The sequence below is a fragment of the Brachycentrus maculatus genome, unplaced genomic scaffold (assembly GCF_059751285.1).
Source record: "Brachycentrus maculatus isolate JH-2025_06_01 unplaced genomic scaffold, ASM5975128v1 h1tg000152l, whole genome shotgun sequence".
Lineage (NCBI taxonomy): Eukaryota > Metazoa > Arthropoda > Insecta > Trichoptera > Brachycentridae > Brachycentrus > Brachycentrus maculatus.
This window is the reverse complement of record NW_028280905.1, coordinates 1,339,174-1,355,920: the sequence shown is the minus strand read 5'-3', so window position 1 is coordinate 1,355,920 and position 16,747 is coordinate 1,339,174. Positions and strand designations below refer to the sequence as shown.

The 16,747-nt window shown below is 34.8% G+C and overlaps 1 protein-coding gene across 1 annotated transcript; it reads left to right on the top strand.

Moving 5' to 3' along the window:
- Positions 1–5,724: 5,724 nt before the first annotated feature.
- On the top strand, positions 5,725–16,426 carry LOC148308737 (uncharacterized). Its single transcript, XM_088261284.1, has 11 exons — positions 5,725–5,925; positions 7,348–7,520; positions 9,157–9,343; positions 10,103–10,351; positions 10,712–10,886; positions 11,429–11,574; positions 11,823–12,019; positions 13,159–13,242; positions 14,066–14,241; positions 14,813–14,964; positions 15,448–16,426. The coding sequence occupies exons 1-11, from the start codon at positions 5,835–5,837 to the stop codon at positions 15,690–15,692; spliced, it is 1,875 nt and encodes a 624-aa protein (XP_088117410.1). The 5' UTR covers positions 5,725–5,834; the 3' UTR covers positions 15,693–16,426.
- The last annotated feature ends 321 nt before the right edge of the window (positions 16,427–16,747 follow it).

Sequence of the window (16,747 nt, the reverse complement as noted above, 5' to 3'; positions counted from 1 at the left end):
GCCTGTCCAATTGACGACTGGACGATAATTGCCTTGCTTGACCCGTCAGCCCATCGCTCATCCTGCACTCTTTACACTACGCACGCTATTTCCACACTAATTAAACATTCTCGCTAAATTACCAACTCGTAATACCCAAAAATATCCTTTTAATTCATCATAATTGATGGTTGTTTTATGACATCTCGTTCTCTACAAATAATCTCATCACATTTTTGATCAAAGATCCCTCTATGACCAAAAGAATCTCCCTCCCCGGGAGGGGAGGGAGATTCTTACTGTTTTTTTTTTAGTTAACGATTGAACTTTTTAATTGTTTAACGTTTCTTAGTACTTATTTGTTATATTATTTAACGATGATTTTTTAATATTATTTATTAATTAACGATGAAGCGTTTATCTTTTTTGTAAGTGCTGGAGTTTTTATTGTAAGTATTTTTTAGATAAGTTTATACTTTTTTTATTATTGTTTAACGGTTTTTTAGCTAACTATCGGATTTCAACTGTATTTAAAAAAAATATTATGTGCATTCAACTTTGTCTAACCCTCTTTCTGCAGCCAATAGTATATTAATTGTTATATTGACCGTCAATTGGATGCAGACAATGTGACCAGTCCTGTGATTTTTAATGTCAAGGGTAATATTAAAATTGAATTAATATTTTAAACAATGTTATTTTATTTGTTAAAAATTTTACTGCTTCAAATATTAATTATATGTACAAAAATGCATTTATTATAATGGAAGTCCAAGTGTAGTACAGTATAGTGAAATTTACCTGGAAAATTTCATGGATTTCTTCGCATCCATTTATTTTAGGTTAATTTTAGTTTTTAAAAATAATACGTTTCTTAACGTCTTTTATTCACTAAAGATCGTTTACTGCTGGACCATTTACGGAACGTCGATGAACGTGACTGTTCGAACATTTTCAAGTACTGGAGTAAATCGCACATGTACACACTAAACTACTATACTCGGCACTCAGTGCTGTAGGCTGTATAGAAATGTACTGTTCAATTATTATTTTTTATTTATCATGGCTGAGTCCGGTCATGTGACAAGGGTGAGGTGAAGCGACCACAAGACACGAGTGGCAGAGTGGGAACAAGGATCCAACTTCGATTCCGAATGAGAGTTAACGCGTTAACTATGTAGTGTTAATAAATAACACCAACTTTTCTAACAGTCAGCAAAAACAAACAAATATCTACTCTGTTTTGAATATTGAAAGCATTAACTTTGTGGATCACAGTGATATATTATTTTGAGAAATAAAAAGACTTTGTTTTTTGATCTACTCGCATTTTTATTAACAACCAACTAGTTTCGACAACAACCTGTTGCCATCTTCAGAGTTTAATTTATGGCTGTCTGTCATAAATTAAACCCTGAAGAGGGCAACGGGTTGTTGCTGAACTAGTTGGTTGTGAATATAAATGTGAGTGAATAAAAAAACAAAGTCTTTTTATTTCTCAAAATATTTTAAAAACATACTCATTTTTAAAAAATCTTTTACTTTTACTTCTTGACTATCGACCAGGTAAACACCAACTAAACATATTAAATACCGTGATATGGGTACATGTCAGACCTCTTGATGCATGTTTGTTCTGCAACCCCTAGTGCATGTTGGTCCTTGGGTCGACCAAATTCATATGTGATAAAAAAATTGTGTAGTTGTGGGTGTGTGAATAATGCTATGGTGGTGACGGGTAGTATTTTTTGCATACTGTTGTAGTGATTGTCCTGACGAAGAGACGGGTACGTCTCGAAACCGGTAGACATAAAAATCTCGGTGAGTGGTTTTATACTAAGATTACTAATATTTTCGTAAAAAAAATATAAAAGTAAACCGTGATTACGGTGTTCGAAAATGATGCGCAATGCATCGAAACACGTTTCACAATAGATTTTAAGAAATAATGGTATTTACCGAGTAAAACTCAAATTTAAAATGGATAAATATTACCACAGAGTGACTGACGACACAATTAATGACATTTATTTTTTTATAAATAAAATGATTATGATTTTCTAGCCCTGGGTTTCATTTCCACCGTTAGGTCCGGCACTGGTGGGCGCTGCACATTGCGTACGGCGACTATATGTACACCTATACAGGCAAGGAGGTGATAGCTCCGCTAATTGGGCCGTTATTACACTCGCATAATGACATGCCCAATATTATTGTAATTCTAATGCTTCCTGTCTCACGGGAGGGCCTCAATTAATCAGGTGTCTAAACAGAGACGCGGCGTCTTTTATATACAAAGATGCTATGAATTACTGGGGATTCATACCAAAGAAGGCATTGTGGTTCCAGAGATGTAACCACTCTCCATCCGCTCCTGGCGTAGTTTCGTGAAGGCCAGGAAGGTGTCTTCTGGTGGGGCACTCCTCTACTATGTGCCGGATTGTAAACAGTACACTCCCATTGATTAATGGTGAAAAAAAATCACATGTAATCGATTTCCCGGTTAATCCGAAAAAATTAAAACGAACAAATTTAAATTTAAAAATGCGGTTATGTATACCTACTTGCCTAGTAAGGCTCGACTGGGGACAACTAACCTGAAAATGGATATTTTGCACATATTACAAATATTATGACGACTGAGAAATTAAACGAAAGGTTATGAAGGTATTTTACAAGTGTTTTGAGCCATAAACATGGCATATAAGTGAGACACTGTTATTCTATCACTGGCACTGCGGACAACGAATGTGTTCGGTCCTCAATGCGTGTTTCGACATTATTAGTACTATTGTGAAATATTTTTGGTTTTATAAAATATATTTTCAATGACTCAAGTGTTCCGGATAGTTCGACTCCAGAAAATCGGGAGTATAGTATAGTTGATAAATTGAAAACAATATTGTTTGAACTTTCTTTAGTCGATATGATTGTACATTGATGTAATATTCTTTAAATTTCTTAAATACTTTGAATTGCTAAAATATTATAAGCTATAATGCTAATAACATTATAAGTACTATTGTGAAATATTTTTGTTATTATAATTTTTTTTGTCAATGAATCAAGTGTCCCGGATAATCCGCTTCCCGACCTAAATTTATATATATATATATTTATATATTATATATATATATATATATATATATATATATATATATATATATATATATATATATATATATATATATATATAAATATATTAACGAGTCATACTGTAAGATACAAATGATCGTTAAATTTTAAATATCTATGTATAACTTATTTAAGAATAAAAAAAACATAATATAAACCGAATTTTTTGCACAACCCTGAAGGAAACTCTAACATTCTGTCCAAAATGTATCAGATATTTGTATAAATCATCATGACATCAAATCCGACGGATCCAAGAGCCGGTGTATCGGTTTTTGGTGGTCAAAGTGTTTGGTGGTCAAAAATTTAAGCGCCCTTGAAGTGATATATAAATTGTCCCATAAATAATTAAATACTGTCGTAAATTGTAGCCACGAAATGTTATTTAATGAATACGTCATTTTTGTACTGATTTGCGAATTATTTTCAAGATAGTAAAACCCTTATCCGCACCCCAGTGGTGCATAGGGCACTGCTTCATATGAACACAGTGTTATCTTGATCGTTTACACACGAAGGAAAGGTGATCAGCCCTCCGCTTCAGGTACCAGTCCAGGGTAATATTGAATAAATATTACAGTGAAAAAATCACTTATATTTATTTGACCCCCCTGGGAATCGAACCCGGGACCTCCAGAACGGTAGCCGAGCGTGCTGACCATTACACTACGGAGGCGGACATTATTATTCAAGATACCTACCTTAAATAATATTATGCTAACCATCCAAATCACAATCAAATCATTAATCTGCTATTTTTAACGATAAGGAATGAACTACATATTTAAAAGCTACAAAAAATTGATAACGATTATTATCTTAGCAATCGAGTTAGTTTTATTATATTTCTTGTTGTTTAATTGTTACTTTGATGGTGCATGATAAGAAAACACTCACTCATTCCCATAGGTCACTACCTATGGGAATGTTCAATGTCAATTAAATTTTAACTAACTAACCATCACGCCGCTTCCCCGCAGGGGTAGGCAGAGAGAATAGAGCGCCACACCACTCTGTCCTTGCAAACATTCTTCGCCTCTTCCACGTTCATGCATCTCCTCATACATACCCGCCGATTGTTACGACTCCTAACCTGACCACTTTCAAGTATTTGGCATACCTGATCGTGCCATGTTTTTCTCGGTCTTCCTCTGCTTCTTTTCCCGCTAACATTCGCCTCATAAATTTGTTTTACCGTTCTTTCCTCACTCATTCGTTCTACATATCCAAACCATCTCAACACATCTTTCTTAATTTTATCGATAATGCTTATCTCAGCTTTGCATTCCTTCCTTATTTCACTATTCGCACATCTATCATACATCGTTTTGTCGCACATTCTTCTGAGAGATCGCATTTCGACTGCATTCAGTCTACTTTCATCCTTTTTTTGCCAACTCCATGTTTCACTTCCATACATTAGAGTTGGAACCAGGCTCCGTTGTGCACTGCCAGTTTAGCTTCCGCTGATAGGGTTTTATTTGCTAGAAAACATACTACCCAAATACACGAAATCATCTATCTGTTCCAAAATCTCTCCGTTTACCAATATTTTACATTCAGATCTGCATTCTTCTCTTTCAAAAACCATAATCTTGGATTTGCTAACATTCATCAAAAAATCACTTTCCTTGCACAATTAAATTTTAATTTGAAAAAATAATATTTTAATGTATGAAAAAAGTATCGCGCTCCTTTATCCTGGAATTTAAAGGACGAGACTCTAGAGAAGTCTCAATACACTTAACGTTCAAGTAAACATCGCATCGATCCTCTTCGAAGTCCTATGTATCATTAGATGTAAATAAGGATCAGGAATATACAAATAGTAATAATAAAAATAACACTTTTTTCTAGATTATTTATTATTTTCTAGAATTGGAATTACAGTGAAAATATACATAATACGCTAACGTAATGATTTTTTAAAAAAATATTAAATATAAAACAGTTACAATAAAATATTATTTGCTAGAAATTCATGCTTTTGACAGGCGCCGTGGCGTAGTTGGGTAGACGCTTGACTGCTAAACTGGCATAGCGGGTTCGATTCCTGCCAAGTGCAAAATAAATTCAATATACCACTTTGCAGTTCATATTGTGATATCGATTTTTTTGGAATAGCTTAACCATATTTTTGGTAAAAATAAAAACATTTCCGTCATCTATTCGTTTTTATTTATTTTTTTATTTTTCAATAAAAGTTTAAAAAATATTTATTGCCTGAAATCATTTTATTTTAAATAAATTCAATGAACATATTTTTATTTATTTTAACGATGCGTTTGACAAAATATATCTTATCAAAATCATTCTTATCGACATTTTACAATAATTGTTTATAAAAAATAAATTAAAGGTTAAATGAGGAACATGTGCACATATTTATAAGACCGGTTTTTTAAAGATAAATTCGACCCAAACATGATAAGTCAGTCTTCTTCAACGACCCATTAAAAAGTAAAATGTGGCTATTTAACCCGCGATGTGCCCCATTCGAGATATTTCTAAAATTAGTACCTATTCTCGTTTGCTCTCCACTTTCTATCTGTCAGATTGTACAGCAGGTGCCTATTAATATAATCTCAAGTATTATAGTATTATCTAGCGGCAGACCGGCATTCGAGTGGACTGTATAAATATTATTGTTGCATATTATTAAAGAAATGTCCACTAATACGTCAACGTAGTGATTTATATATATTTTTAAAATATTAAACATGAATTACTGTCAAAAATGTTGCGTGAAAAATGTTTTAATTCTTGTGATCAGCTTTTTGGCAGTGACAACTGGATTGAAATCGAAAATTGGTAAGAAAATTTAGAATTTATTTATATATATAAATATATACATAAATATATAAATATATATATATATATATATATATATATATATATATATATATATATATATATATATATATATATATATATATATATATATATATATATATATATATATATATATATATATATATATATATGTAAATATATACATATATAGGTACATATATAAATATTTTGATCAAAATTGTAACACAGTATGCGTTCCCTATAGCCATCTATGGTGGGATGAGGAAAGCTTTTGTGTGAATGTTACAGACTTGAAAAATGCTTAAAAACACCATCTTCATTTCATTATAAAATAATTATAATTCACGTACTTGAGAAACTCATGATTTTAAAAACATAATTTTTCAAGATTTTTTTTTTAAATACTTACCTAGCGCTTTCCTCATACCTCTCTAGTATCAGCTTAGATTTACATTGAGCCAGTAACTGACTTCAAACACAAGGCAAGTCAGTCCTGACTCGGTACTGCTATTGTATAAATTGATTTCAATTCAAGTCAATTCAATTCAATTTATTCAATAATTAATATATACATTACAAACTAACATTTAAGGCGTACACATTAAAAAACAAATTGAAAAGTAAGCAAGAAGACTCTTGTTAAATGTGTAGAAGAATCCCGCTTCGGAAAACTCCTTCGGACACATGGAACAGATCAATATCCAATGTGATATTGTTCAACATAGCGGTAGCTCTTCCTACAGGCATAACCATCAGCAAGTTGGTCCTGTGTATAGGAATGTGAAACAATCTATGCCGACGCTGTCTTAGGTAACTATCGGGAACACACAGACCAATGCTCCGGATAATTTCAGGATTATCGATCATACCGCGCAACAATTTGATCAGTACAGCACTGTCGCGTCAGTACTGACTTCAGTATTCCCGGTGCTTTTTCTCAAAGTCAGTTCGACAGCGCGCTACTGACATTGTCTAAACACCAAAATTAGTAGTCCGTTAGTCGCTGACTCGTTGTAGGGTGTTCATCCTTAGTATCGTTTATCCTCTTTATTGTCCTAATTTGTTTTTTTTAGATAAAGATATCTCTTCTCACATATCCGGGAACTCTTCTAAAAGCAGATGGGAGACATTTCTCAACAAATAATTGACTTTATCAAACTTCGCCGTTTTTGAGAATTCATTTTCCTCACTGACTAATAGTGTGTGGGCACCGTGAAATAAAATCTTCTACTGATGTTATCGGTGTCAGTACTGACGTCAGTAACTGACTCAATGTAAATCCGCCTGGATAGTACATGCGAGGGTTGTAGGAAATTCCAAATGACTGTTCCGCATTGTTATTGTGTTCTTTGGGAAGGGTGTAAAATGGGAGTTGAGTGTATGTACTGTGTTACTAATATTTCAAGTATAATTGCGCAGTCCCCGGTGGATGGAACTTGCAGCCGAGTGACCCGTGGGTGTTACAAGGGCAGGAAGTTGCCCTTCGCTTCTTTCCCCTCTCCCCTGCTGCCACCCCACCCCTCTCCAAATGCATCGTCATCTCTCCCGGAGGAGGTTCCTTCAATGCGGACTCTAACTCTCCCGAAGGAATGGTAAACATTTTAGCGTAAAATCTCTAAAATAAACGGTATTTCAAACGGATTTCCCTTAACACTTTTGTTGTATTTGATATATCGCAAACAACATGAAATGCTAACAAAATAGAAATTTTCAAAACACAGTAAGTATATTAATACACTTTGGATGGGAAAGGTATTTCTACCCGTTTTGTCGATTTTGTCAAAGGACTGAAAAGGTGCTTTTACCTTCTCCGTTGGCCTCATTTCAAAGTGAGAAAAGAAGGAACTACATATTAAATGATTTTATGAATACAATGTACCAATCTCTTTGTTAAGGTCTTAACTTTACATGCATAATTATTAAATCGCCAGTGGTAAATAAATTTTAAATTACTTTTGGGAGATACACACTGGTCTCTTTGTGTGTAGTATTCAAGCGCGGTTCATGTTTGTACTCGCTTTGAGAGAAGTGAGAATGAACATAATTCGTCAAGTGGACTAAAGCTGACTTTACACTCGCAAATTATACATTCATCCCAGAACATCTAACTATTTCTTCTATATTCATTACTCACTGACATAAAATATTGTTTCTTAACCGTAAGGGTATGCATACTTTCAACTACGCAATAAATATTTGAAACCATTTGACTCATTGTTATCAACTACCCCCCTAGCATGTATCTTGCATCAGGGAAAATGTAAGATGCACACGCTTAGCGCATGCACCGCACACAATGTGTTGAGATAATAGTAACACACTTTGTATTCTAATTATTGTAAAAACTACTACACGCTAACCTTTCAAAGCTTATGAGAAAAAAATCCGCTCACTCCTTTCAAAAACGTCATAAATCAAAAAACTTGATTTTTCAGGAGAATTGGTTTAATGTTTAAAAATATAATACAATGTATTAAAAATAAATATAAAGCCACTTATTGAACTTTTTACTGTGCAACAGATCTTTTTAGGTAAAGCCTGAAGGTTTTTTCTCCATTTGAAAAATATTAAGTATATTTAAAAAAATAATTAAACAATACCTTTACTTCAAAATGCGAAACAACACTTTCTGCCCTGTAGCGGGTAAATATTAAGTCAAAAATATGCCTCTTTTGCTGGGATATAGTACATTTTCTGGGCATTCCGAAAACATGCACAACTGAAAATTGACAATTTTTGATTTATGACGTTCTTGAAAGGAGTGAGCGATATGACATTATAACATTTGGGATCGAATGCAGAGCGGACACACCAGTAACAAAAAATGCGCTAACAGTGTCAGAAATGAAGACTCTAAGGAACATATCTGGCACGAGTCTACAGGATAGAATAAGAAACACTAGGATAAGAGAAATATGCGAGATCAAATATGTCATTAGGTGGGGAAATCAACGAAGAAGACAATGGTATGTATGAGAATGTGATGAGAATGGAACCATTCAGACTCAACCACATTTCATTGCACGGCCAACTCTCCCGGAGAACACTCCCGGGCAGACCACCAAAGAGATGGATTGACAGCTGGGAATTAACATCGCAGGAGGATATCCTAAGACCATCTTAAAAACAGGCCACGAGGCCTACATCAAACAGAAGAAAAAGAAGTATTTGAAAAGAAAGCTCATTATACTCATGGAACTTTGTATACAAAAATAAGTTTTTTTGTAGGATTATGTGATATCTCCCGGGTCACCAGATCGACTGCTCATCAGTGGAGATGGTTCCGAGGGATGCATAGCACGGATAAGAAATGTCTCCGACATTAGCAACGGTCCGTGGAAGTATGGAGTGTTGTTTGTGGGAAGTAATCAGACATGCTGTGATGAAATAGCAACCACTGAAATCACCGTTATTGGTAAGTATAGAATATGTGCAGGTGTTATCTAAATGCTAATTTTATTTTTATTGATCATCGGAGCATTTGTAGATCTACAGCATCTGTTTTATATTAAATCTATAAAAGTATGGTCACCTTTATTCTAATCCTCCTTTTTCTTATTATGCCTCTTCACATCGAAGGTTGGCAATTATCGTGGCAATTTTTGCTCATCTGTAGCTGCTCTAAACAGTGACTTAGAGCTATATAGTGAAACATCTCTCTCATGTTTTTAAACCAAGTTTATACTAAGAGTTGATTATTTATTAACGTAGAACAGAAAGTCTTCTTTCTGTTGCGTTTTCCTTCTAAGTATTAATTTGTATTTCTCTCGCTTCATGATATCAAGATATGGTTAAAGTACAATAGCTTTCTTTTCTTTATAGTGTCTATAACTTCTCTCTTTCCCCATACTTCATACTTCGTTTCAAGCTCTCGTAACCTGTGAATTTTAAGCCTTCTTCTATATCACCTTTAAGCTTTAATTTTATTTATAGTAGCTTGAGAGAGTGTTTATATTTGGCTTTTGACGCCATAGGCCATCACTGAAAAGCTATAGCAATGTACAATTCTAATGCGCAGATTGAGATTGAAGTTTCTTTTACTGAAGAATTCCAAAATTCCATTCCTCGCCATTCCTATCCTGACATTGATCTCACGGGAATGGTCACACTAGTCATTAAGCCCAGATATGTATATTCTAATTGTAAATATTTCAAATAGTTTTCTGTTATATAGAGCCCCCAAGTGAAGAGTCAACAGTCACTACTAGCATTGGATCTTCTGTAAATCTAAACTGCAAGGAGTCATCCAGCTCCACACCATATTACTGCGGGATCTATAGCAACACTGGCCAGCTCTTCAGAGAAGATTGTTCTGCCACCTTGGACCCGGTGAAACTGGAGCATATTGGAAATTGGACGTGTGTCATGGCATTTTCTGGTTCAATGCAAGAACTCAATTACACTATTAAATTAGCTGTTCAGGGTGGGTATCTCGTTAAATTTTTCATCTGTGCCGCCATTTACAGTTGACTTCTAGGTATCTCATTCTAGGTCTTGTGGCATGCAAAGAGTTTAGAGTCCACGGTTGACGCTAGAGGGAGAAGGGCTATACACTTTGAGAGTGGGAATTCCTTGATATCTCGGTTTAGGTGAAGGACTGTTTAGGGAACAAGAGTGCTTGACCAAACAAAAGATAACCTAGGTGCTTCTGCATTCCTGATAACTTTTTTTGTGATTTTTTTTGTTGTTGTGAGTTTTCTCTCTTCATTTGTTAAGTTTTTTTTCTGTTACTTATTGTGATTTAAGGTGGGGATTGGGATGATGAGAATGTTTTGGTTTTTAGCGCAGGAATCCGTCGTAAGCAACACTACATTACAGAGAGACCGTGTGGTGCTTCAGTGTGAACTGCGTTTTTCATCTTCAACGGTTTCGTGGTGTAGAGTGCAGTCTCCTAAAGGGAGTAGAATGCTCCTTTCCCCCGGACTGGTACATGGAAGATATTCTGCCCTATCTACAAGGTAATCTTAGTCAGCCACTAGTTGGATAGGTGCTCCACTACTAAACTGACATTGTGGGTTTGATTCACACAAATTGCCAATTACAAAATTAAGTTAAGAAATACTTGCATTCAATTGGTCTGGAGGGTTGTTATGCATTTTTCATATCCACCTGTTCTATCCTTATCCTTACCCTGCCTGCAGACGACCTTCTAAAAAAGAGATTTTGCGGATTATTATTTTAAATAAATAATCCAAGCAAAATTACCATATACTTAAATATGTTATTACGAGTACCTATGCAAAAAACTACTTGGGACAGTTATGTGAATTGAAAACTAGTTTTGTTGTTTAATTAAAAGCCAATCATTATTTCATTAACTTAAAAACTGCTTTATTATTTTAAAGAATGTATTTTTATCATTACTGCATGTTTTACATTGATTATATGATAATAAATTAGTTCCAAAATATAAACTTTAATCGGTTTGCCCCTCATAAATAGGATTATAAGTGGAGGTTGACTGGATAATTTACTAACATATTTGTACATATTGTTTTAGCCCTAAAAGCAAGACTTGTGGGATGGAAATAAAACTACCATTAGATCCAAGTACTGAACACGGGTTATGGAGAATGGATATCGGACTATCGACTACTGATAAAAATCAATACACTGGATGCTTTTTCTCTCTTCCGGATAATAAAGGTAATTTAAATAAATGTAACTTCTTCTGTGCGTGTCATGTCAGGTCCCACTGATGTCGACTTTTACTTGAGAGCAATTCTCCTTGTCTTGGGCAGCTCTAAAGAGCGCCTCGACGGTCCTGATCCCCGTCCAATCTCATATATTCTGGAGCCAGGAGATTTGTCTTCTACCCACACCTCGTTGACCCTCTATTTTAAATGTTGCAAAACCTCCAATTAAAATATTTCTATATCTCTTTTGTTTTACAGATATATCTCCCGGCTCCCTGCCTCGGGCTCTCGTGAAGCGCGAAGTTGTTGTTGAGGCAAAGGACTTGGTGATCAGCTGTTCCGTTCCATGGCCGGCCGCCTACTGCTACGTCCTACAGCCAGATGGAACTCCTTTGAAAAACAGCAAAGTGAATGAGGGTTTGCTAAGAGTCGGAGTCTGCTCTATCAAAGCAACAGTAAGTAACACTCCCAAGCTAAAAACCATAGAACATATGTTGTATTTATCAGGCGTTGTATTTCACACAACTATGGTCATAAACCTCAACTGTGGTTAAAATAGGCACAAAAAAACCTAATATCTGATATATGACTTACATCTAGTGAACCACTTACAACTAAATCAAAGGCCAACCATAGAAAAATTTTATAATTATGATATTTGTTATTTGTATATTACTGACTTATCTTATACACATTTTGCAATCATGGACGTGGTTGAATGACACAATCTATTGCGTTTCCATCCTCTTTTATCCATTTATGAATTAGCACTTTTATAAATGTTATTTTATTCAATGATGGAAAATGGGGCCAGGTTGTAGACCTTGATTGCAAAATACTCAAAACTTCCTTTAACCAAGTGTGGCATATCTTGTGGTTCTATGAATGTTTACATATTATTGGCGAATTGTGTGTCAATTAACTGAGTGGCATTTTCTTTTGATTTATGTGAGCATCCTTTGAATGCACGTAAGGTTGTTTTAGCATTAATAGTTGTTTGACTATCGTGAGTCATTTGTTGTATTATTTTTATGATTGATATTTGTGCAACATAAACACTATTGAATAGTGCACCACTCGTACCACCCCATACTTTCATTCAATCAAACCCTTAACCACACCCGATGGTGCATAGGGCATTACAAAATATAAACACTGTGTTATCCTGATCGTTTACACATGAAGAAAGGTGATCAGCCCTCCGCTTCAGGTACTTGTCCAGGGTAATATTGAATAAATATTAGAGTGGAAACATCACTTATATTTATTTGGACCCCCCCTGGAAATCGAACTCAGGAACTTCAGTATGGTAGCTGAGCGTGCTGACCATTAATTACACTACGGAGGCGGACTATAATCCCATACTTGTAAACTGATATAAAGCGCAGTAAATTTTAATTAAGATGTTAGATATTGTTTTAAAATAGTAAGTCTTTTGATATAATATAATTTTTTTCTTACCTACATATACTTAATGATGAGGTATACATTTTGTGGATTCGATGCAGTGCCTTATACACCCTATGGGTGAGGTAGAGTTCAGAAGTTTGGAAGGATTAGATCAATATTTGACAATGAGAATATTTTTTTACAGAATCTGACAATGCAACAATCGGGAAAGTGGACATGTGGCCTCTCATCTAACGATGGAACCGAAGATTTGTTATTTTTTACTGAGGTTAGTACCCATTTTAAATTATCAATTCTTTATAGAAGTAGAATCAAAATTTTAAGATTACTGTAATTTAAGAAAAGAAAAACATATTCCGCAACTGTACTTTAAAGCAGTGGTAAGAGCGTTTAGCTACAGTACATAATGATCCGGATTCGAATCCCAGGTGGACCTCAATATAATGACTATTTCAAATGAAAAAAATGAATAATTTTTTTTTATTGTATTTAAACACTGAATTTAATCCCCGAATGTCATTTATCAAGATGTATGTATTAGATGTCTCAACAGAGGTACAACAAATGATAGGGCTTAATTAAGACCTGACGTTGGCTAACATAAGTGATTTCTTTATACATTTTGTAACTAATACCATCATGCCCGTTATTGAACATCTATGTTGCATTAATTCTTGAAGGTTTTTTTTCCTCTTTCACTTTTTTGCACCCTGCTTATAAATGCAAGGTCATGCTACAGGTTAGAGATTCTTGCACTTTTACTTCTTGAATTACTACTGCTTCTTGAATTAATACTAATACTAATAATTCTTGAATGTTCTTTACATAGAATATGTTAACACCGGCTTTTGTTTCTTGTATGTTTTGATAATGCAAGAGCCTAACTATCACGGTGAATGTTATAACCTGCCATAAAGATACTGGTCTCTAGTCAGTCTGTGCTATAAGATATATCTTTTCATGGTGTCTTGGGAATCCCTTTTGTCAGAAGAGGAAAGGTATTTACTTCATAAAGCTTTCAACAGATGGCATTTTAAAGAAAATATTGTTAAACTACTCCATATGTAGCTGATTTACGATATTATTCATAGGTGGAGGTTTATAATAAAAAGTTTAAAGCTGTTAAGGAAGTAGTGGAGGTGGTAGCAGGGCAGGAGTTGACCTTGTTATGTCGTGCCGTTGCGCGGAACCCCCTGCGTTACTGTCGTGTCACCCCTCCCGGAAGTAATCCACACTCTCTCACCCCCAACACCACCAATTATTCCAGGTATAACATTTTTCTTAATTACTGTAGGCTCTTAGTGAACCGGGACTAAGGATAGCCGGGAAGTGACTATCCAGAATGTTTTGTATTTACAGTAGAATCTTGATTATCCAGACTAATTGGAAATGAAGGTAGTCCGGAAAATCGAAAAAATCATAATTGACAAGGATGATCGAGGTTCTACTGTATAAATTACTGTTTTGATAATTTTTTTTACTTCTATTTATTAGATTTAAGTTTTGGAATCACCAGGGATGAGTTGCAATTGGCCACCCACAATGACGAAGAGCTCAACAAACTGCTCTCCGGCGTGCCCATCACTCAGGGTGGCATCCTGCCTGACATCTTGGCCATGCTCCAACCCTAGAAGACCGAGAAAAGGCGCAATAATACACTGGTTCTTCCCAGACTCCGTCTACTCAACGCTCTTATACCGATTGATGACGTTTTACTATTTTATCTATCATTATCACATCATATGTATCATATCCACGTCTTTATAAGCGCCCTTGAGGAAGTATTTTACGAGAATAGTACTTTATATTGTCATTATTATTAATACTTTTTTTTTCAGATTATCGTATTGGGGAGCAGGACTAGAGAGTGGTGAGTGCGGAGTGAGGGTAGAAAAGGCGTCCCAAGAAGATGTGGGAACTTGGATGTGTGTCACATCCTTTAACTCTTTGTCATCCGAAGAGTTTGCAATCATCACTGTGGCGAGTTTGAGTTAGTATTTATATAATATGGATTATATCCTGAGGCGGCCAAAACTTGTCTGGGTCATCATTTCTAGTACTCCACCTCTCTTATATGTACATTTTGAAGAGCTTTCTGAAAATATACAAGGTCATGTTTTCAATGTGTGGTATGATAATAAAAAAAGTCAAATACAACAACATTGGCCGCATTCTTCTTCTTTAGCCCTCTGTACTCCACTGCTTCTTCCGTGTCCTTCCATTTTTTTGGTCGGTTGCTGCTTGCTGCCAGTTTTTACTCTCCACAGCGGCAATATTGTCAGACCATCTTTTTTGAGGGCTTCCAACGCCTCTTTTATTCTCCCAAGCTCTCTATCCTAATATTTCATGGGTCTCGTGAGATTTTTTGAACAGCTTTTGTTAAATAGACCCATATGTCAGGTTAGGATAAGATTACTCCGGTGTACAGTCATGAAAGTAAGTCCCGATATAAATTCAATTCCCTCTTTTTCAGAGCCGACAATGGCGTTTACAATTGGGATGAGTTTTGGAGCCGTGATCATCATATCCGTAATGATAGGAATGCTGACTATCGGGTATCGCAAGAGACAAGCGAGGAGATTAAGAGAGGAAGAGAGGACACCCTCCCTGTCTCTGACTCCCTCTGACATGACAGAAATGCCTATCAACTCGGCACCTGAATACCCACTGTACGGCATCACCAACTCTCCAGTCTGTAGACAAGTTAGACATAATTGAAGCAAATGAGCTACTTAAAAATCTGTAAACAAGTTATTTGAAGCAAATGAACTATGTAAAAAAATCTGTAGACAAGTAAGACATACTTGAAGCAAATGAGCTATGTTAACACACTAAAGACGGGTATTTATTACAACTGCGGACTGCTGGCGACGGGATTTGATAATTATGTATTTATAGTTAAGTCCTTAAAAAGATTAGTAAATAATATTTATATGAAATAAAAATAGGATAATTCCTTATTTTCTGCCTTTGAAATGAGGCCGGCGCAGAAGGTACCCTTCCTGCCCTTAAGCATCAATCGACCCAACGGTTAAAAATACTTATAAAAAATAACAACTTAGTGTGTTAAAAATCATTTTGTAATTATAATATTAAATAATCATTCATGTAAAGAGTCATATTTATTTTTTATTAGCAGCATCCTCAAGTAACTCAAGCTAGCACGAATACGGGTATGCAACCCCTAGTGCCCCAGCCATTAAGGTTGTTACTTTTAGGTTGAAATATCCAATTTTTATTTTTCCACTCTGGGAATTGAATCCTGGGACCTCCAGCGCGGTAGTCAAACGTGCTTACCACTACAGTGCTCAATCCATAAGGTATTTATTTGGAAAATTTATATTGGATGTATTGTCCGTGGAATCGGGCTAATCATTGTTAAAAACAATTGTGCCAAATGGTTTCCAAAACATATGTAAAAAATAAATATTTAATAAAGAAATATTTTTGTTTTTAAAAGTTTATTTTTTGCTTGTTGAAAAGTCAAAGAACAAACCATAATATAATATTGATATAATATTTCAAATGTCATGAGATGAATATCAGAGTCTAAAGAAGATATGTATGCGTTTTAAAGGTCAATAAAAAACATTATATTTAATTTATAAACATTTATTACAGCATTTTTTAACATAAAATTGGCAATTTTATTCCTAAAACTTAAATTATAATAAAATACAAACAGGTAAGTTATCTAATTTAGGTTCTCTCGCAGTTTTTAAAGATTTAAATGACCTTATGTCAAAATTATTCAAATATACTTGACTATTTAC

Bases quoted from the DNA above. Each gene is read 5' to 3' on its own strand.
- LOC148308737 (XM_088261284.1), top strand. From the start codon at position 5,835: ATGAATTACTGTCAAAAATGTTGCGTGAAAAATGTTTTAATTCTTGTG. The intron at 5,926-7,347 runs GTAAGAAAATTT...ATAATTGCGCAG, and splicing joins TGGATTGAAATCGAAAATTG to TCCCCGGTGGATGGAACTTG. The intron at 14,965-15,447 runs GTTAGTATTTAT...CCTCTTTTTCAG, and splicing joins CATCACTGTGGCGAGTTTGA to AGCCGACAATGGCGTTTACA.